General features: G+C 42.0%; 1 protein-coding gene across 1 annotated transcript in view; it reads left to right on the top strand.

Moving 5' to 3' along the window:
* Nucleotides 1-22,431, top strand: part of CHM (CHM Rab escort protein) — a 71,593-nt gene extending 49,162 nt beyond the window's left edge. Inside the window, exons 10-15 of the mRNA XM_080991285.1 lie at nt 2,284-2,388; nt 7,526-7,589; nt 9,372-9,468; nt 14,198-14,290; nt 16,659-16,828; nt 20,189-22,431. Coding sequence (XP_080847411.1) covers nt 2,284-2,388; nt 7,526-7,589; nt 9,372-9,468; nt 14,198-14,290; nt 16,659-16,828; nt 20,189-20,380 — 721 coding nt within the window. The 3' untranslated portion in view covers nt 20,381-22,431. The remainder of the gene's footprint in view (nt 1-2,283; nt 2,389-7,525; nt 7,590-9,371; nt 9,469-14,197; nt 14,291-16,658; nt 16,829-20,188) is intronic.
* Nucleotides 22,432-22,995: the final 564 nt, after the last annotated feature.

The raw sequence follows: 22,995 nt of genomic DNA, 5'->3' as shown, positions 1-22,995 counted from the left end.
CTGGCTTGAGAGCAGTACATGTGAAAAGGATCTAGGAGTCTTGGTTGACCACAAACTTGACATGAGCCAACAGTGTGACGCGGCAGCTAAAAAAGCCAATGCAATTCTGGGCTGCATCAATAGGAGTATAGCATCTAGATCAAGGGAAGTAATAGTGCCACTGTATTCTGCTCTGGTCAGACCTCACCTGGAGTACTGTGTCCAGTTCTGGGCACTACAGTTCAAGAAGGACATTGACAAACTGGAACGTGTCCAGAGGAGGGCAACCAAAATGGTCAAAGGCCTGGAAACGATGCCTTATGAGGAACGGCTAAGAGAGCTGGGCATGTTTAGCCTGGAGAAGAGGTTAAGGGGTGATATGATAGCCATGTTCAAATATATAAAAGGATGTCACATAGAGGAGGGAGAAAGGTTGTTTTCTGCTGCTCCAGAGAAGCGGACACGGAGCAATGGATCCAAACTACAAGAAAGAAGATTCCACCTAAACATTAGGAAGAACTTCCTGACAGTAAGAGCTGTTCGACAGTGGAATTTGCTGCCAAGGAGTGTGGTGGAGTCTCCTTCTTTGGAGGTCTTTAAGCAGAGGCTTGACAACCATATGTCAGGAGTGCTCTGATGGTGTTTCCTGCTTGGCAGGGGGTTGGACTCGATGGCCCTTGTGGTCTCTTCCAGCTCTATGATTCTATGATTCTATGATTCTATGAAATAAAGCTGCCCAATTTAAAATGGTAGGCTGCGCTAAAACTCAGAACTTTAAAAAACTTTTAAAGACCTCAGTGAACAATGAGGTCTCCACATGGCATCTGAAGGATCACAGGACAGTGCCAGGTGAGCGACTCTGGGGATGGGATTCAAGACCAAGAAGGTCTCGTGTTCCCCTACCTCATATTTATTTATTTAGATTATTTCAATTATTTATTTAGAAAGATTTATAAAACACTTGATCACAAAGCTCTCATAGCTGCAGTGGTGAGTAGTACCCATCTGGATTTGTAGAGCAGGAGGCCAACAGTAGGTGGAGCCAGAGCCAACGACAGGCACAGCCAACTCATTCTTGTTTTGTCCCCATCCTCCTTGCTGCTGAGTTCTACAGCACAGATGGAGGAGAAGGAGGAAGCTGCCAGTCAATGTTTTCTCCTGGACAGGTTGTAATTAAGATGGCAAGCAGGTGAAAGCTGCTTGAGGGCAGCCTGAGGCTGGTGGGGCAGTGTCCCATTTACCCCCAATGGAGCTGCCTGCATTGCTAAACAGTGTACATGGTAGAGGTGTTCAAAGAAGAGCCTCTTCCAAAATGATGGGATATGTCATTGTGAAATAATGTATCAATAATAATAATAATCTTTATTGTGGTCCAACAACCCATAACATGGATTCTGAATAAAATACAGATTCATACAGACAACCCCTCAGGGAAGGGAGACCGAAGCGTTATTTGCTTAGACATGGGTATGTTGATCTTTGATTCGTATGACTACTGAAAGAAACTTTCGCACGACCACGATGTATCCAATGTTCTAATACATTAATTATTTCACTTCAGTAGTTTATGTTTATAACATAGTGATTGGGCAAATTCAGGGAGAAATAGTTAAGCCCATTGAATGGGACTTGTATTTGTTTTATTTATTATTTTATAATAAAGAAAACATAAGCTATTGCCTGCCTTCCTTTTCTAAAATCAAATCAAAGTAGCTAACAAAATAATAATAATAATAATAATAATAATACACAAAGCAGTAAAAACAGCCCAATTACTAAAATCAATTTCTTGCAATAAAACCATTTTGCTTTAAAATCAGAAAAGTCAACTTTAACCTATGCTGAAAGTCCGACATGGAAAGGTTGAAAGAGTTAAGTATGTATAGCCTGGAGAAGAGATAATTAAGAGGTGATATGAGAGCCATTTTCAAATATTTAAAGGGGTGCTGCACAGATGATTTCGACAAAACATTTGGACAAATTCCCAGATGGTGCAAACAGTTCAGCTGTGGAACAGATTGCCTTAGGTGATGGACTCTCATTCATTAGAATTTTTTAAACAGGAGCTGGATGGCCACCTATCTGGGATATTCTAGCAGCACGCCTCCTTCGTCACCAGCAGACTGGATTCGGTGTCCTGTGGAGTCCCTTCCAACTCTTGTATTTCTTAAAGGTTTTCAAAATAAAAAGTGCTTAGTAACTTGCCTGAAGCATACAATGAAGGCCTCCTCAATTTTCTTTTCATAAATATGCCTGTCAAAAAGAAATGATTTCCCCTCTATCTGTCCATCTTTCTCTTAACAGGTGCAAGGCAGTCATTGATCATTTTGGTCAAAGAATAAGTGCCAGCTATTTTGTTGTGGAAGATAGCTACTTTTCAGAGGAAACCTGTGCAAATGTGTCCTACAGGTACGTATCAAGACAGAAAAGAAGCCTAATAGGTATTTCATGCCCCTTTCTGCCAGCCTTAAAGATTACAATCACCCATTACAGGTCTTCAGTTGTCACATAGTCCTATGTGAACTACTATAAAATGAGTGCAAGCTGTGTATAGATGTCCTACATATGTCTTCATTTTCTGTTCCACTCCCTAACTCGCTACTCTTGTGCATACATGCACTGGAGACACCTTCCTTCTTAAGAAATTATGTGGATGTTATGCATTCATTCAGGCATAACATCAAACCACGGTGTTAAATGAGACTAGCTCTCATGACCCACCCTCTTACTCCTCCAGCAGAAGGTTCCACTTAAACTGCTCTTTAGCATATTATCTGAACCCTAAACTGTGGTTAATCTTAGCTATGGTTAGCTGAAATAAGCCAGCTTCATAAACTGTGGTTTGAAGTTGTATCGTTTCCACAATCCATTTTTAATATTAACTGCAGTTTGGGGTACAGATGACATAGCTAACTGTGGTTAATATAAAATGGAAGTGAAAGCCGCAGAATTCCTCCTTACAGTTGTTCTGTGGGTTATTAATGCAAGCCTAATTCAGTACATTATCAGAAAACAAAACAATGGTTTATCAAGATCTCAAAACCAAAGGACTATGTGCCAAAATTGGCTTGAAAGCAGGGCTTATAGCATCTCCCAAGGAAATAGATATGTGTAAACTGGTGAAGTGGTGGGTTGGGAAAGGCAGATACTTATATCCGTACCTGTCTTCTTTCCTTGGTGAGGCTATTAGCAGCTGCAGCTTTTACCTAAGTGTTTGATTTCAGACAGGGAAACTCAGAAAGGGAAAGGATTGCACCTCCCTGAGCATTTGTCTTTAAGCTTTGACAAAAAACGTGGGAAGATCTGATCTTATGTGTTACATGTAGCTTGGCCCTCCAACTAAGGGGAAAAAACTCTTCTGTATTATATTGCAATTCGCCCTGGCATTTGTGTCCTTGTTCAGGTTCTGGACCAGTTACCCAGGAGAGTAGCTCAGATGCCTCTTGAAGGCACAAAGAATTGAACTTTCCTGCATTTTACACCTATTCCCTCACCCCCTCCCTGACTCTGCTTCATTTATGCCATTAACCTTTGCTGAGGCAATTAGTAGCCAGCTAATGGCTATTTAAGAATGTTAAAAAGCTGCCATAGTGCTCTTGAGGGTCAAGCCAATGGCCTGTTTGATCCAGTCTCCTCTCTCTCTCAATGGCTAATACTGGATGCTTCAGAAGGTATTTAACCAAAACAAGGTAATTAAAGGAGTAATACTTCCCCCCACTTTCCTTCTATGTCAGCTCACTGTCTCTATTTATAAGGAAAGTTTCAATCATTGCTTGAACTTTAGGTCAGCTTCAAACATTACTTTGAAGAGCTGAAACGGGAACCAAGAGTCTAGCTGCTGCTTCCCAGGCTTTTGGGGTAGCAAGCAAACATTGGAGTGATAAGGACCTAGGAAGAGCCTTACTCTCTCAGTAATAGCTGACCAGGTGCTTCTGGGAAGCCCACCAGTGGGTTGTGAGGGCAATAGCCCTCACCTGTTGTTGTCTCCCAGGAACTGGTATTCATAGGCATGCTGCCTCTGCATCTGGAGGCACCATGCCTTGTACTAGTTGCTGAGAGGCAGGAATGAGGGAGAGCATCTGGTTGGCCACTATGGAGATGCTGGACTAGGTGGCCCTTTGGTCTGGTGCACCAGGACTCTTTTTGAATGCATTGGGATGTCCAAATAAAAAAAGAGCCCCTTGCTTTCTGAAAACTTAATCTTTTTTTTTTTAAAACCAATTAAATTTATTGAACCTTGTAGCCATTAAGTTCTTATGGATAAACTCCTGGAGGAAGTCATGCTGGCTGTTTACTATCTCCAGGCAAAATGCCTCTGAATACCAGTTACTGAGGGAAAAAACAGCAGTAGAGGCCTGTTTCACTTACCTCCTGCTTGTGGGCTTCCCCAAAGCATTTGGCTGGCTACTGTGGGAAACAGGATTTCTTACAAATGTGGTACATACACTTCATTCTTCATCCTCGTTGTAGATGAAGATATCCAATAATGTGATAGCCACTATTGATCCGTGCAGAAGTCTCCATTTCCAGTCTGTCATAAGGCTGTTTATTACTCCTCCTTTGCACACTCCTCCTTTATGTGCACTTCAAGTTCAGCCAATTTCAAGTTCATCACATTACATGATTTCCCCCCCCGGGCAGTGGTTTCAGTCTCTTCAGTAAAGAAAACATATGGAACTAGATCAAAATTATGGCTTGTAGTCCAAGAATCTTAATTACAGAGGTATACCTTCCCCTTTCCTATGCAGCCCATTATTTTATCAAATAAGGAAGCTTGGTCCGATGTGTCTTTTGAGAAACACCATGTTGATTGCCAAATAAACACAATTCCGTCCCGCCCTCCTTCAGTTATGTTGTGCTGCTTGTTCTTCACTAACATATTGGCAAGATGCTATCCATATACAGTGGTACCTTGGGTTACATACGCTTCAGGTTACAGACTCCGCTAACCCAGAAATAGTACCTCAGGTTAAGAACTTTGCTTCAGGATGAGAACAGAAATCGGGCGGTGGCGGCGCAGCAGGAGGAAGGCCCCATTAGCTAAAGTGATGCTTCAGGTTAAGAACAGTTTCAGGTTAAGAACAGACCTCAAGAATGAATTAAGTTCTTAACCCGAGGTACCACTGTACACTTCATTGATGGCAGAGCTGAGCTGAAAGCAGCTGCATAGTGAGCCCCAGGAACCATAATTATGATCCAGTGAGTACTGCTGTTGACCAAGCAAATCTACAGCATGATTTGGGAGTCTTTCTAGTCATTCCTGGTGAGAGGAAAATGAAGGCTAGCATAGGTAGGCAGAGTCACAAGCCCAGGAACTATTCAGGAGAAGGTCCGTAGCTCAGTGGTAGAGCATTTGCTTTGCATGCAGAAGGTCCCAGGTTCAATCTCCAGGTAGGCTTGGGAATGTCCCCTATGTGAAACCCTGAAGAACTGTTATCAATCAGTGTAAACCTCCAGGAGAACCATTGGCTGTTCAGATGTTGCTGAAATGCGACTCACATCAGCTGCAGCAAGTGTAGCCAATGACCAGGGGTGATGAGAATTGTTCAGCAATATTTGGAAGGTGAAATGTTCCTCGCACCTGGTATAGACAAGTACTGAACTAGAACCAATGGCCTGACTCTATAAGGTAGCTTCCTATGTTCTATGTACCGTACTTTTCTCTCTATAGCACACAGATTTTTTCTCCTAAAAAGTAAGGGGAAATGTCTGTGCGTGTTATTGAGCGAATGTGTGGTCCCTGGAGCCGACTGGCCCGAGTGCAGGGGCAAAAATCAGGCAAAAATCAAATCGCGCGTCAGGGAGGAGGGACGCCTGAAGAGAGGAAGCTGTTGCTTTCCTGCATTCTGCCTCAGGTTCTCACTGCCCACCCTCTTCTGTTTCGGTTGCTGGTGCTCAAACGGAAAAAAGAGCAGGGAAATCCCCTCCCCTCCAGGCAAGCAGAGGGGAAAGGAAAGGATCGCGTCCTTCCTTCTAATTCCTCTCTGTGCTCCGGTGCTTCTGCGTCCAGGGAAGCATTTTATGGACTCGCAGGCAGCTGGAAAACATGCAGGTGGGAGAGAGAGGGGGGGGGCTGGCTTGGGTGGGGGGGTGGAAACTTTTGCCTTCCTTTCCTCCCTCCCGTTAAATCCCTCTCCTGCATTATTAGCCAGCTGCTTCTCTGCATACCCCTCTCGTGCTCCTTGTCGCTTCTGTGTTTTTCCTTCCCTCCCCACTTAAAACGTCGTTACAAAGCACAGATCCACATGGATCCTCAGGATCTTTGCATTGGGTCACCCCAAATTCACCATCAGATCACATAGCATGTCCATGGCTACAGCCTGCACCAAAAAAATCACGCACCCACTGTTGCCTGGGGCCACAATGGTGCAAAAACGTGGTTACAGATCCACAGGGATTCTCAGGATTTTTGCATTAGGTCACCCCAAATTCACCATCAGATCACATGTCTGTGGCCACAGCATGAGGCACAAAAATGATACATCCACTGTTTCATTCAGAATCCCCCCCCCCCCCGTTTTCCTCCTCTAAAAATGATGTGCGTGTTATGGTCAGGTGCGTGTTATAGAGCGAAAAATACGGTATATCTCAATATAGAACAAAACATGCAACCCTGGTGACTCTCCATGTGGGTCAACAGCACACAGACCCATGACTTCTATCTGCAGCAGCTTCTAATAGCAGCAGACTACTCCAGCAGCTTCTTGTGCTCTCCACACACTCTGTTTTGTTCAGTTGGTGGTGGCAGAAGTGCCCTTGGCCTTAGGTTCTCCTACTTTCGTCATTTGGCAGTGGTTCCACATTTATAAATTTTCTTATTCTTTTCATATTTGTAGTGGCAAAGATCCAAATAGCTATTTTAGGTGAACATAAGGGATGAAGAACCTGCTGCTCTCTTGGTGTTGTTGGATGCCAAAACTCATTATCCTTGACTATTGGCCATGTTGGTAGGGGCGGATGGGAGATGGAATGCAGTGACACCTGGATGGCTACCGGTTCCCTTCCTCTGGCCTAGAGGAATTTTAAAAATACATCAGAACCCTACACCTTACTGCAAGCTGCTGTTGAATGTCCCCTTCATTTCAAAGGTAGTTTGCCATGTGGCGTGTTGTGGGAGAAACATAAGCCCAAAGCCTCTAGGTGTATTCCCACTAGCTGCACAGTTCTTTGGCTCTCAGTCATTGGCTGTATTGGTTGATGTGTTTGCATATTTCTACACTCTAAAACAATTTGCTATTAGAGTGATTCTGTGATGGGTGAAGTAAACATTATGTTCCATACGGAGTACTGAGTATATTCATTATAACTTGATAAATATTAAGAGTCAGATCTGGCAGCCTTCATATATGCATGCACTTGAGTCATTGTTAATTTCTTAGCTAAGCTGGCCATATGCAAATGTGTCATTAGCAATGTGCAAGCTGGTGGAATGTTAGTTTCTCATGGTGGTAATAGTTATTTTTGGAGAGAGAGAAACCCTGAATCCATATGGCTGCTTTCTTCTTATGTTTTGGTGATAGACCATAATTGCTTTATTCACTTACAGGCAGATCTCCAGAGCGGTTCTCATTACTGATCGGTCGATTTTGAAGGCAAGCTCAGATCAGCAGGTTAGCACATCCATTAAGCATTGGTAACTTTCTGCCTTATAAACAGCTGCTTGCTTGTGACTGTATTTTCAATCACAATTTCCATTCATTGTAAAGCCATTTAAGTGCCTTTGTCACCATTAGACGCATTTGCCAGGAAGCAGGAGAGTTTTTAAGTTTGAAGGCTCAAAACTTGGAAATGGACAAACAAGATCATAGATGCTTGATCAATGAAGTTAATTCTTAAGTATAAGCAAAGGTTATGTGTTGGATCCAGGTTAAGTTAATCACACTTTAGTCCCATTGACATCAAAGAAACAAGTTGGACACAACAACTTAACCTGGATCTAACCTGCCTAACAGATAGATGGAGCTTATAAACATCAAGTTAGAGATCTGGTCCCACTTCTCTGCACATAATCTATATATCTCATTTATATTTGGATCTCTATTTTATTGCAATTATAATTCCAGCTTTCTTCCAACATGGTAGTCTTCAAGCATGTACATTTGGGTTCCCAAGCAGTCTCCCATCCAAACACATACCAGGCCCAGACAAACAACAGGTTGCTTGAAACCATGGCCTTTCCTTCAAGGGGATTGGTAGTGTTACAACAACCCTATTGGTAGATTAAACCAAGGCTATGATTGACCTAAATTTGCCAGTGAGCTTCATGGCTGAGTGAGGATTTGGACAAATGTCTTCCGGATTCAAGGTCAACGTTCTACACCCCACTGCATCTCTGTATAACTTCCAAATCTAAAACTATAAACTGTAGGTTGTAACAGGAACAAGTATACAGATCAGCCTTACAGATCAGCTTTGCAAATCAGATAAAACCAGAGATCCTTTAAAATAATCCTATTACATAAGTATGCATATAAAGTTGCCTGGTTTAAATTTGGAAAATCTCTGCAGCCAATGTAGATGAAGCTACTTGACTAGGAGGGCAGGATACAAATAAAAATTATTATTAGTAGTAGTAGTAGTAAAGGTAAAGGGACCCCTGACCATTAGGTCCAGTTGTGACCGACTCTGGGGCTGCGGCGCTCATCTCGCTTTATTGGCCGAGGGAGCCGGCGTACAGCTTCCGGGTCATGTGGCCAGCATGACTAAGCTGCTTCTGGCGAACCAGAGCAGCGCACGGAAACGCCATTTACCTTCCCGCCGGAGCGGTACCTATTTATCTACTTGCACTTTGATGTGCTTTTGAACTGCTAGGTTGACAGGAGCAGGGACCGAGCAACGGGAGCTCACCCCGTCACGGGGATTCAAACCGCCGACCTTCTGATCGGCAAGTCCTAGGCTCTGTGGTTTAACCCACAGCGCCACCCGCGTCCCTATTATTATTATTATTATTATTATTATTATTATTATTATTAATTTATTTCTAGTCTCATTTTGAATGGGACAATCAATTGTAGAGCAAGGGATATGTTCCATCTCTACAAATGCATCTCACGTGAACAAATACAGTGCCTCCAATCACATTTCCATAGTGGCCATTTCCTTAGTAGACATCGTTTATTGCTGAAATCTAAATGCTACACTTTTCTTAAGCAAAGCATACCATTGAGAAGAGCACAGTGGTTGTGGCTTTCAATAAAATAGGCATAATTAGGCAGCAGGGGCAAACATCCCTCAGTCTCTTTTTGAATAGCGCTTTGGCAGACTTGGGTTTATAATATGCTAAATATGCTGGTGCAAAGGCAAAAGGGCCTTGCATTGTAGCCTGCAAAGAACTACTAGATGGATTCTTTTGGAAGACTTTTTAAAGAGATTCTGTTTTCTTTGCTTTCCAGATTTCCATTTTGACTGTCCCACCTATGGAGCCAGGTCAGCCTGCTGTCTGCCTCATAGAACTATGTTCTTCAACCATGACATGCATGAAAAATACATGTGAGTACATGTTCTGACTTTGTTCTTTGTTATTGTGGCAAGAAAGGAAGTGCCAACTCTCAGTAGGAATGGCAAATACCCTATAAATTTCAGGAACATAGCCAATACATGCTTGATAGCAACATGCATATTTGTCCTGACTTAACACTGGTGTGAAAGGGACTTGCAAGTAGTAGTAGTAGTAGATATAGCAGTAGATACACTCCAGGAACCTGTCACCAACAGCTGCTCTCTGGCATAGATTCCTCTGTGTGTGTTCTTAGGGATGAGCAAATCTGTCAGTTTCAGGTTCTCTCTGTTTCTTTTTTTCTAATTTTAAATTCAGTTTCCCACATTTATTTGCAAATTCTTTTTTTATATCAAAAAGTTCTTTTGAAAAATCTATATATATTTTCGAAAGCTGTTTTTCCTAATATGGTGCATTTTTTTGTCTGCTGTTTTCACTTATATGCCCTTTTTTGGATCCTTTTCCTAGTATATTTATTTTTGTGCCCATTACTTGGGGTGTTACAGGAGTAAGTAGTACCTCTGGTGGGGGACACACCATGCTCCTTCTGGGGTGGTTTGTCCACCTTTAGTCTCCACCCTGCACTCAGCTCTTGTGGCTCCTGCAAACAGTCAGCATGTGACAGCGATCACACACCAGGAACAGCTTTGACCTGCCGGCTACACCAGGTGAGGGTAGCTGATGGGTCTCAAACCCTCGGTGAGTTAGAGACTTCCCCTGCATGCAAAGACATGCTCTGGTGGATTGAGTGGACAAGACCGATTGTGGGTCCAATGGTAAAGAAGACAGTTTCTGCACATGCTATGGAGGGGCAGATAGGGCTTGTCAACCTGGGAAGGAAGCCCATCTAGGAGAAGTAAAACTCTTATCCTAAACCTTGTTGGACCTTTCACTTTTGGGAGTAGAAAAGGCTACGGACTAAACCCTACACAAATCTGGAGTGGAGTCCCTAAGACACTTGGATGGCGCCTTGTAGGCCTCCTTCTGGCAACTCCTTCAACCAAGCTGCTGCCAAACATATTGTTCTTCTTTCCTTTGGTACATGTCATCTGGGCATCTCAGGACATCCACACACACTGCCCAGGCTAGCACTCCAGGGAGGTCAGCTTGATGCTGCTAATGCAGCAGTTTGAATTCACCTCTGGAGGCACACTCGGTTGTCTGTTGAGACAAACAGATGCCAACAAGAACAACTTAGAGAACTGCATTGCAAAATTTGGAGAAATTTGATTGAAGATTCAATATAAAATTATCCCATATCCCCAGTATTTCTGTAATCTTCTGTTTGCATCAATCTCCCAAGCCCTTTATCTGCCAGGCCAAAACCCAATATGTAGCCAATTCTGTTACCTATTTAAATGGTTGCAGCTACAAAATGTAGCAGCAGTAAATGAGATTAATATATATGTATTTGCATAAGAATAGCTTAAAGGAAATGGGACCTTGTTAATATAGCAATAAAGTTTTTTGATGATTTCTGTGTTTTAACAGTATATAATATATTGTATAGAAAAGTAATGACATTCCTGAAAAGGGCTTTGTGGCATTTCCTCTAAGAGATCTCCTTATTAGAAAGGTTTTTCAAATAAACTGCATTGAAATGCGGATGTTAAAGGTTGGAACAAATACTTGCCCAGGCAATTTAATTTCCTATCCATTTGCCTTTTCTTGACAACGGAACGTTTACTATTAAAGTTCTGCTCTGAACATAATAAACTAAGGGGGTCTAAAACATAACTGTTTCCAGTTGCTTGGGGAATCTTTTTTAAAAACTGAACTTCTGTATTATCGGTGGTATATTGACCTTGTGTGGGGTTCATTTTACAGGTAGAACTATCCTGCTTGCACAATGGGATGGGGGGTGGTGGAAGTTGGAATAACTAGTGAGAGAGGAGAGACCTTTCTCATACCCAGTTGCTTACAGTGTGGGGTGGAGACAGGGCAAGTATCACTTAAGGACCTTTCTAGGTAGTGTGTCATCAGCTGCTGTCTCAAAATGCCACAATCTCACACCAAACCTGCTCATTGTGTGTCCCAAAAAACTGAACTGAGACACCCACTTTCCAAGATTAATAAATTGCAAACAATGAAAACTAAGGAAGTTCTGCACTAGTTTGAGAAGTAGCTGTTCTTATGATCTGCCTATAGACTTTGTGTGTTTTTCCCACTACTACCTTTTGTTATTAAAAATCACTTTAATAAGCTTTTATTAAAAAGTCTATAATTATGTATTTACACTTCAGGTCAATTGGACTGCTAATGCTCATTCATTAAAATGACAGGTGGTTAGCTAATTTTTATATATATATAAAAACTCTATTATAGCACACCACAGGAAGCCCATATCTGCAAGGCATTAGCACTTAGCTTTTCTTCTCTAGTCAATGAGTTTACAACTGTATTGCCAAATGGAGGGTAAACACCCATCGCATTCCTCTGCCCTGCTTGCCCCATCTGGTTATGGCTGTTCTCAAACATTTTTAAAGTGTTCCTTTAGCTTCAATGGGTGCAGTGTCCCCCCCCCCCCCAAGTTAGCAGATATGATTTTTTTTCCATTTTGCAAACTGTTTGCTATTGTCATTGTGCTGTCATGAATATAGCTTTCAGCTTGGACATTGAGTTCCATGTTCAAATCTCTACCTGACTATTATTTATTTATATATTTACCACGTAGTTTTCTAAGCAGTTTACAAGTATATAATTACGCAAGCATATGAAAATACAAACATCTATAATTAAGAAATGCAATGAAACAGTGTGGCCAGTGTGGCGTAGTGGTTAAGAGCAGTAGACTCGTAATCTGGTGAATGGGGTTCGCTTCCCCGCTCCTCCACATGCAGCTGCTGGGTGACCTTGGGCCAGTCACACTTCTCTGAAGTCTTTCAGCCTCACTCACCTTGCGGAGTGTTTGTTGTGGGGGAGGAAGGGAAAGGAGATTGTTAGCCACTTTGAGACTCCTTAGGGTAGTGATAAAGCGGGATATCAAATCCAAACTCCTCTCCTCCTCCTCCTCCTCCTCCTCCTCCTCCTCCTCCTCCTCCTTCTTTCCATTGATTTCAGTGGGTATACACAGAGTATGACTGATGTAGGTAGTCATACCAACTGGTAGTCCATGAACCCCAGGGTATCCACGTAACCCATCCAGGGGGGCCTTGGCACCATTCACATAACAAAAAGTACAGTAGAGATATCAAAATGGGGGGCCCATGGCTTGGCTTTTGAAAATCAGGGGGTCCACAATACATAGCTAATTGGAAACCACTGCTTTAGGCTATTCAGACAGGGTGCCCTCCCCAGCCCTGAATGAATTACTCAAAGACCAGCAGTGGCACACTGTATAACTAATTTAGTTAAACCCAATTACATCAGAGACACACTGCCAAGGCAGTGGAGGGGGCATGCTGATGGCTCATAGCAGTAACATCACATGTGATCAGATAATTATATAGTAAATTAAAGCGAACTTCAATTATCGTGGTTTTAATAGGGAAAAAAAAGATTTTATGGCAAACGTTCTACAAAATAGCAAACTCTTCAGTTTTCTCTGCATTTGCTTATTTATTTATTTTTAAAATTATATGACTCCTTTTTATTATTTAAGAATTCTGAAGGCATATGGAAAGAATAGGTTAAACAATAATAAAAGTTAGGCATTAAAATGTAGATTCCAAAAACTCAAATGATAAAACAAGCAAAGCAAATAATCAAGATAAATCTCAAATTTAGAGTGTGGACAGGTGTGGTTTTTTTTTTAACCTAAAAAATGATTAGAATGCTCTGGGGGAGCATCCACAGAGGTGCAGCAACCAGCCACAGTGGCTGTAGTTCTACCTCCAGTTGTCACAGTATGACTCTGAATGCCAGTTGCTGGAAAAAATTGCAGGCGAGGAGTGTGTGTTATGCTCAGATTCCGCTTGCAGTTTTCTTTTAGACATCTGACTGGCACTTTGAGAACAGAGTGCTGGATCAGATAGGCCTTTGGCCTGATGCAGCAAGGTTCTTCTTCTGCTGTCTATAGAGCCTTCTTATTTGTGATGATCACTTCTGGAGACCCTGCTCTCAGAAATCTTGGAAGGGAATCTAGACGATGGAATTGTCCAAGATGGTAGAGGAACTGGATGCTATTGACGCATGCAATAGCAGTGGCCAGACTCAGCATTCGAAACTTCTCTGTTGCTCATATTCAAAATGCAAGCTTCTTTCTTTGAAATTTTTAGGGAGAGGTTGTTGTTGGGTTGTTGTTGTTGTTGTTATTTTTTTAAAAAAAAGGCTTATCCAGTTATTTTAGAAAGCGGGGAGGGACAAAGATTGATTTTTGCATATTAATAGCTGAAATAGTGTTTAAGGTATTTTACTCATGACTTGATTTCAGTTGGTGGTGCTTGCTTCTTCTTCTTTTTAATTGTTGTCACCTGGGTTGGAAATTATTTTAAATTGCAAAGCTATGTGCAATTTTAAATGCAGTTCAGGGTGGATTCACATGACCACGTTTTAGTGCAATGAGGAAGTTTACCATGCCATATCACTGCCATTGAATGTTGTCCCCCCAAGAAAGTTGCAGCTTCTTCGCCCCAGAAGAAGACTGACCTGATAAATGCTGCACTGTCTACACGTGATGCTGCCCAGTTCCAAGCTGACCTACACTTTTAACACTAATAGTCAAAATTGTGAATGCCAGGCTGTGGAGGATCCTAAAAGTGCCTTTCTATCCCATTCCAACAGATTTGGTGCATTTAACATGTTCGTCCATTAAAACTGCTAAAGAAGATTTGGAGCCTGTTGTGGGCCAGTTGTTCAGTGAAAGTACAGAAACAGGTAAATGCTTTGTTTTGTTTTACTTTAAAACAAAAGTCATGCTTTACAATCTTCTCTCTCAGCCCAAGTTGATTGACAGCCATTCCACCACTTAGGTATCAGAAGTCACGTCAAAAGCCTTGCTGATTATGTGTGTGCATATTTTTATTTACTTTATGTTTTATCAGACAAAATGAGAAGCTAGTTCTATGTGCATCTCTGGATGTGCCATGGTCCTCCTATGGTGACTGTCCAGGTTCAGTATTGTCTGGGGAGGCACTTGCTTTGGAGTGCCATGGAACTTAATCATACAGAATAACAACAAATCACACTGTAAATTTGTAGGGCTATTTATTTATTTATGCAGGTATTACTTTTTCAACTCCCATTAGCAGACCAGAGAGACGGTTCATATAAACACTGCAAATCCGTTTTCTATTGCTCCCAATTCATCTCCTGTAATTTAACTTAAAGAGAAAAAAAACCTGAAACCAAACCAGCATTGTACCGATTCAGAAAAAAACACACCTCGGAATACGAGAAAGTGGTTAGATTGCCACTTAGCATCATCTTGTCCTTTCCCTCCTGCCTCCTTCTTAACATTAATCTTAATGCTTAAAGTGATCTGGTTTTGAAGTGATGTATTGTTTAGAAGCTGCCTGAAATTCTTTTGGAGGAACTCTGTGATCAGGAGGGTCCTCAGGTGCACTGAGGCACTGAGAAGCTAGTTTTCACTGACACATAGGCCTTTTTATCATCAAGATGAGGTAGTGGTCATATTTTAATTAAAATGTCAGAACAAATACTGTTGGAGTTATTGAAAATGAATCACCAGATAAAGTGAGCACTGGGCCATGGCAGGTCAGAGAAGCAAAGTCACCTGAAGAAGAGGACTCTATTCATTTTCTTGCCTAAATGAGGAAGAAGTAACTTCTTTTTTTTTAAGGGTACTAGGAACTTTTAATAATATTTTTAAAAGAATGCACTGCGTCAGGCTTTATGCTGGTTGACTATCCCTTCCAAATAGATTGGAAAAGGTAAACTGCTCTCTCCTTGAGAACAGTCATTATACATCTGTTTAAACACACGCGCACACGCACACACACACACACACACACACACACGAGAGAGAGAGAGAGAGATTAGTTGTCCTGTGCTTGCCTTTAAGAATACCTTCAAACCTCTGTTCTTATCCATTATGAAAGGCTTCTCTCTTTCTAAGCAATGTGAGCATAGCATTTGTTTTAAATTTTATTTCAGGGGTGTGTGTGTTTCCCCCTCTTCCCTGCCTTAAAAGCCTCAGGGTTGGTTACCGCTTCTTTCCCAGTCGTGTACACATAATTAAAATGCAGAGCAGCAAGACTTAATATTCCCAAACAGAAAGCCAACAACAAATCCTGGTTGACTGCTCATGGTCTCTCTGTGTGGGAAATGAAACAAGAGCCCAAGTTCAGATGATACAGGTGTGCTTGTGTTGTCTGTGACATGGCAGAGCAGGGGAGATGTGCCACAGGAAATTTTGAGCAGGGTGTACCAGCACACTGCTTGTTCATGTTAAACTATGGTTTGTTTAATATGATGTGCAATTGGGGCCATAGTGACTGGTCGCAAGTTGCCTAGTGAGCTTCATGCCTAAGTGTGGATTTGAAGCCAGATCTTCTCAGTCCAACATACCACCCTCATTGCTACAGAATTATATATACACACATCTGAACAGCGCCCCTGAAAAGCTATCTGTGTGTGGAAGATACCACCTAAGTAAGATCCTGTGTATGAGGTCAGCCACTGCTTCCTGAGGCAGTAGAGGCTGGTATCTTCCATTGTTTTGAAGGCGTGCAAGTCTGTGGCTTGCTGTATATAACAGCCTGTGTTGCCTTGGTTCCATTTTGAGCCCTAAAACCCATACTGGAGTGCTTAAGCAGTGGGGTCGTCCTCTTTAGTTGATCTCAGTGCCCATGAACACTCTCTGCTCTGAGTGAAACCCCTTCTAGGAGATGCTCTAAATCTCCTTGAATATGGTTTTCTACCCAGTTTGAGGTTCAAAACTTTCTCAAGGAACTCTATGATTCCCATGGGCCCCTGAATTAATCAGTCTGATGCTTTGTTCACTGTATGCAGCTGTAAGTAACCACATTAAGGTTCCTTTTTGCAAAGCCATATTTAATAACCAGAAGCAGGGGGGCTCTCAAATGCTTTCAGATATCCATTTCAGAGAGACTTATTCCACAATCTGGGTACCAGCAACAAAAGGGCCTCGTCCATAATCCCCAAAGGTGGGAGAATCTAGAGCACAACCTCCAATAATTTGCCTTTCCAACATTTTGCTGTACTGTACAAGTCTTGCTGCATTTTAATTCTGGTGAGTAAAGTCTTCCCCCCATTGTTCCAGAAAGTGAAGGCGCAGGAGAAGGGCAAAAGCCTCAGATTCTCTGGTCGGTATATTTCAACATGAGAGACTCCTCTGATGTAGACAGGACATCCTATGCCAATTTGCCTCCCAACATCTATGTTTGTTCTGGGCCAGACAACGCATTGGGAAATGACTGTGCTGTCAAACAGGTAAGGGAGGTGTCTCACGTTTTTCAGCTTTTGACTGAGGAACATTCAGGGTGATGGTACACGGCAGGGTTGTAATACCTATTTTGTTTTGTGGGCCAGTCAAGAAATATAGGCAAGTGGGGTTTCTGCAACAAAATGTGCATGTGTTGGCTTATGTAGACCACTTAGAGTTTATGGATGATTAAACCACATATAAATCCTGTTAATTAAAATTAAAGTAAGTTAGATGTGACTCAGGGGGCTGAAAAAAGAACATGCTAGCATCAAAGACAGGAGTCCTATTTACGTTTAGAACTGCAAACAATGTCTGTTGCAAGTACCAGTTGAGCACAAGGCTTCTGCATGCAATTGAGTGCTGGACTTGGCCTGGGAGGAGGTCTGAGAGCAGTAAACTGCCTTTTGCTGCAACCTGAGAGAGGCAGAGGGATTGACTGAGACTCTAGACCCTTGGTTCCCAATGTGGGGCACACGCCTCATGGGGGGCAATTTGATTTTTAAGGGGAGGCAATTCGAGAATGAGTTATTAACAGTGAATGGCCTTTTAGGCTTCCTCCATGTGAATAGGAGTTCACTTTTTGAATAATAAGAATTATACGTCGGGGGAGGGCATCGAGATTTTAAAGATGCTTAGGTGGGGCATGGCCAAAAAAAAGGTTGGGAACCACTTCTCTAGACCAATCTAGCGAAACTTACCGGAAGAATAAGAAATCAAGATAACAAACTTTTAATAAAAGAATGGAAATGGTTTATTGAATATTTACAGATACATTGCAAACAGATAAAAACATTAGCAGGATTATTGTAATAACCTGCAGTTTCATAAGAATATGTATTTAAAATACATAATTTAATGAGCAAATTAAATGAATTTGGATATGCAGAAGATATTAAAAAATAAATTTCAGGAACCGAAGAAAGAGGCGGAAGGAAGTCAAACTTTGAAATGCTAAATTGATTGTAAAACTAATGAAATGCATAAATTTGAAAAGCATAAAAAACTTAAAAAATAAGAGAGACTAGATCAGTCTCAGCCCCTCCTTTGACCTACAGTGTGCACAGTGTATTGTATTGTATTGCAGCGCTGCCTTAAGCTACTCTCTCCCTCTCCCACTTGCTGCTCATATAACAGTGAACTACACTGCAAGGTTGTTGCATGCTACTCTCACAGCCCAACCTGCTAAATGGGGATAGGAGAAATTGGGAACACTTTAGGATTGTTATAAACTATTCAGGATTGTTATGAACAAGTCTGACCTGCAGTATTCAATGTTAAATACACCATGGGGCTGTCTTAAGCCACTCTCTCTAGCTCTAGGCCCTTCCAGCCTGCCATATGGAAACATTAAACTGCATTTGCTTTGGAATTTCTATTAGCAGGGCTGTTAGTTAAATGCTTCACAAAGTATGAGCTGAGTTACAGAGAGTGAGGAGTCTTCTCTATTGGGTTTGGAGGGGGCTATGTGTCTCTTGGATATATCAATTGATTGTCTATGGGCTGCTCTCAATTCCATACCCAGGGACATTTAATTATAGCTTCTTAATGTGAACTGGGAAATGACCTACCCCGACAATGGGGTGGTTCCATTGGCCCTTTTTATATGCACAAACATTTTCCCACACCCTCTTCTGCTGGCTCATATGGGTTTGAGGAATTGGGGGTGGGAGGAGGGAAGAAATGGAGCAAAGGTAGACAGCAGAAGAGAAGGATATATAGAATAGACAGCCTCCTCTCTCCTTGTCTGTGCTCTTTCCTTTCTTCCACCCTAGTTCTATTATGATGGAGACAGTTAGTGTGTTGTAGGAAGACAGGTGGGTAGAGGTGATTTCTCCAATACTTCAAATTGCACCCCCCCAAAAAAAACATATTAAACAACCTTTCTTGGTTTTTTGGAAGCACGGAGGAAGCTTGGGCATTTCCCCCCCAAATTAATCTAAGAAGATTTTGCTAGAGTTCACCCAGTTCTAGAAATCAATCTCCAACAGTATCTTTTTTATTAAAAAAAGGAGGGAGGAAAAGATAATTTATTAATATTATCACAGAAGCCTTCTTCCAATATAAGTCTTTGATCTTCATCTTTTATCCTCTTACCAGTCAAATTATTGCCTTGTAAAACAAAATTAAGGCTACTATTAGCCTTTGAATATACAGATCAGATGTGAGCATTCAGGCTGTGTCAGCTGTTCTGTTAAAAAGCCCATTGATAACGGCCATAGGGAGGGCAACTGCAGCTGCTTAAAATTTCTTGCATATATTCTCACTTGGCTTGAGTCATTTAAAAATTAATGGTTGCTATAGCCTTGTGAGCGTAAGAAGTTGTGCATGTTATCCTTGCATGCTCACTTGGACAGGCATGGCTAAAAATGTTTCTATGTAGTCCTATCTGGATATCAGAATGTAAAAATATATGCTGCTCACTTTGCTCTCTTCCATTTGAAATCAGTGGGACTTAGAAGTGTTCAACCCTGACAGCATTGTGGCCACAATTATATATATAAAAAGGTACCCCTGCCCGTACGGGCCAGTATTGCCAGACTCTAGGGCTGTGCGCTCATCTCACTCTAGAGGCTGGGAGCCAGCGCTGTCCGCAGACACTTCCAGGTCACGTGGCCAGCGTGACAAGCTGCATCTGGCGAGCCAGCGCAGCACACGGAACGCCATTTACCTTCCCGCTGGTAAGCGGTCCCTATTTATCTACTTGCACCCGGAGGTGCTTTCGAACTGCTAGGTTGGCAGGCACTGGGACCGAATGACGGGAGCGCACCCATGTGATCGGCAAGTCCTAGGCGCTGAAGTTTTACCCACAGCGCCACCCGCATCCCTATTATATATATATATATATATATATATATATATATATATATCTTAATCTTTAACTCGGTGGTAGGTGAAATGATGCCTTTGTTATCTTCCCCCTGGCACTTACGAAGCCTTTGAGTCCCAACTCTCTGCCCTTCTTGGTCTTGAGATGGTAAGGGTGGCAACCTTTTTCTACCTTGAAAAATACATACAGTGGGAGGAGGAAGTTGGAAGAGTGACACTCTTTCCCACTTCCTCTTTCAGCTCTGTGTGCTTTTCAAGGCTCAAATGAATTCTACAGCTTTTCCAAGGTATCTGAGTAAAGTCCAAGCGTGTGCATGCACACATTTTCTTCTTTTTCTGTTTCTTAGGGGGACATGAGTATGAATGAATAAAGGAAGTACTTGGGTATCTCTTAGTAGCAGTATTGTGAAAAAGCACGTGGTGAGGCAGATGTGAAATATGGTTTTGTTGCTTGTGGACACACCACAATATGCATGTGGATTGGTTTGTAATCTCAACCAGTAAAGAGGTTAACTAAATGTTTGCTTCCTTCCAAATAGGCTGAGGCCATATTTCAAGAGATGTTTCCCAGTGAGGAATTCTGCCCACCACCCCCAAATCCAGAAGATATCATCTACGATGGAGACGGGACTCAGCTAGAAGATCCTGGGTTTGGTAATCTATCTGAGGCCAATCCAGAGACTTTGCCTGAGAAAAGCACTGAAGAGAGTGAAAGACCCTCTGAAGAGTGAATGGATGGATGGCAAGGCCAAGACTGAACTCATTTCACCATGGTGTCTGGGGAAGCTTGACCCAGTCCAAAGTGCAACCAACCAACCAGTTTGTCATACACAAAATGTAACCCCAGCAATCCTAGCAGGACTTTACAGAGTTGCTTAATAGCTTGATTTGAGTTGGCACAGGAGAGTCTTGTCCAAAGCTATGTCCTGAAACATAACTCCATTCTTGACTCATTTTTCCTGGAAATACAGTTTATCAGTTTGTAAATAAGGCATTCCGTTATTCCACAGAATTGCAGTTTTGCCAAAGTCAGCAGCAGCACAACATATGGAACTCAGTTTGCTCTACAGGAAGTGTGGGGGGAAATTCCATTAACTGAAAACAGCTCTTGGGGTAGACTAGTAGGTGCTAGGCCAGGAGTAGCCACTGTGGTTCCCTTCAGTTGTTGCAAGACTATAGTTCCCACCATCCCTGACCATTAGCCATGTTGGTTGGGGCTGATGGAGCTGGAGCCTGAAGTCTAGAGGGAAACACACTTGCTACTGCTGCACTAGACACTGAACATTCAGTTGTTAGTGATCTAGCAGAAGCTCACCAAAAGGAAAAGATCCAAGTGTTTTCTGTTTGTTTGTTTGTTTGTTTGTTTTGTTTTGTTTGTTTGTTTGTTTGACTGGCTGTGCAGAATATCACAGAAGTGGTTTTTAAGCTTTTCTGTCATATACTCAGTAGAAATGCAAAATAAATACATCTTTTAATAGATTTCTTGGAAATGGTTGTTTGGTAGCACTTGGGTGCCAGCTCACTGGATCACTTTCAAGAACTGAGCTGTATTTCTCACCATCTATTTGTTTTTGTTTTTTTTCCAAAGACAGGACAAGTTTACTTGGTTGCTGCTCAAAAGTACTGAGCCAAAAGTATTGGTTGAAAAGTACTTCTCTGAAGCAGGGCTTGTTTTTGCAAGTGCCCTCTGAGAGACCCCATAGCCACTAATATTCTTTCTTAGTTATGCTAGAGTGGGAATGGGAAACCTGTCAAACACAGTATTGTTGGGCTCCCAACTCTCATCAGCCCAAGCCAGCATGGCCAATCAACTGGGGTGATGAAAGTGGCAGCCCCAACAGCATCTAGGAGGCCACATGTTCCTCATCCTTGAGAGACAGTTGGAAACTGGCCTTTGTAAATATATAAGACAATCTGTCTGAGAATCCAATACAGGAGAAAAGGACAAGAGGTGATTCTGTGCTGTTGAATCTAAAAAGCCAACTAATAAGTCAGAATTAGTAACCATTTGCACAGCACTTACATTATGCAAAAATGTTTTACATTCTTGTTGGTTTTTCCAGTGGTGCTATCTTGCTATTCCCATTTTACAGGTGAGAGCCTGAGGCCCAGGATGAAGCAACAGATATATTTACAGTTAATATTTGTAAGAAGAGACAGGCTGTGGTAGACAAACTCAGGTAGCAGAGCTTAAATTGGGTTGTGTAAAGCCCAGGTAGCATTTCAGCTACTGTGTAGCTCACTGCACTGACGTTTTAAAATTCAGCTCCTTAATAAAGGCCACAAATGCCCCTCATGATGCAGTTTGGGTGGGAGATAGCTAGGTCATTGGTCCGTGATACAGCCCTTCAGTGCTTGAGCCTATGTGATTGCTTTGTGCCACAAAAGTAAGTTTATTCCATAAACATAACAATTACGTTCAGCACAGTAAAGCAAGATGCAGCTATCAATGACACACAGCCTTTCTGTACAAAAACGGTGGCTCAAATTCATTTCATTCGCTAGGTAGTTCTTGTGGCGTTTGCAATTAAGCTGTTATTTATGCTGGGTAAGAGAGAGAGTCTGCCTATTTTTCCTTCGCCATTGCTGTTCCTATGCATAAATCAGAAAGCATGAATGTAGCCCAATTATATTTGAACGTTTACAAATCAATACGGGAGCCAAAATGAGGGCTTGCTCCCAAGAGCTTTCAAGAACGAAGTTCCTACAGAAAATTTCTTTTCTTTTTTTAATTTGGAAATGAACTTTAGTATAAGAAATTAAAGGTTTGCTTGCAAGCGTGTTTCCATGTTTCATTATGGTTGTGAATATTAATGCAAAATGGTGTGTCACTTTATTTTGTTATTGTTTTGTGTAGATGTTCTGTTCAAATTGTTTCATGGAACTCCTTGCCATCTACAAAAACAGCAGCTATCTTCTTGCTTTGTTTTGGTGGGAGGGCAGATAATTTTGTTGAATTTTTCAGGGGGCAGAAGGTTGGTGCTTAACTAAATATGGCCATGGGGGTTTTTCTTTTATACTTTTTCCTTAAAAAAAAAAAAAAAAGCCTCTCACACTCTGCCATCTCCACAGGCTCCCTGTCCATCTGCCCTTCCTGGATTGCCTATGGGAGAATGTTAGATCATTGTGTTCTTCTACTGAGACTCCAGGTATGGCCAAGGAAGCTGCACAGATGCAGAGTGGAGAGAGGCTTTAAAAAATGGGGGGTAGAAAGTAAAAGGAAGAATGGTCCCAGGTCACATCGTAATGGGTTGTATCCTGTGCTAGCCCTACAAAGAGCAGACCTGTTGAAATTAATTGATGTGACTACTGGTCTGAATAGAACTTAGTTGGGTACAATCCAAAG

Source organism: Podarcis pityusensis (assembly GCF_964106645.2).
Source record: "Podarcis pityusensis genome assembly, chromosome: Z".
In the NCBI taxonomy this organism is placed as follows: domain Eukaryota; kingdom Metazoa; phylum Chordata; class Lepidosauria; order Squamata; family Lacertidae; genus Podarcis; species Podarcis pityusensis.
Note: the sequence above shows the minus strand (reverse complement) of the source record. Positions and strands in the feature narration are given on the sequence as shown.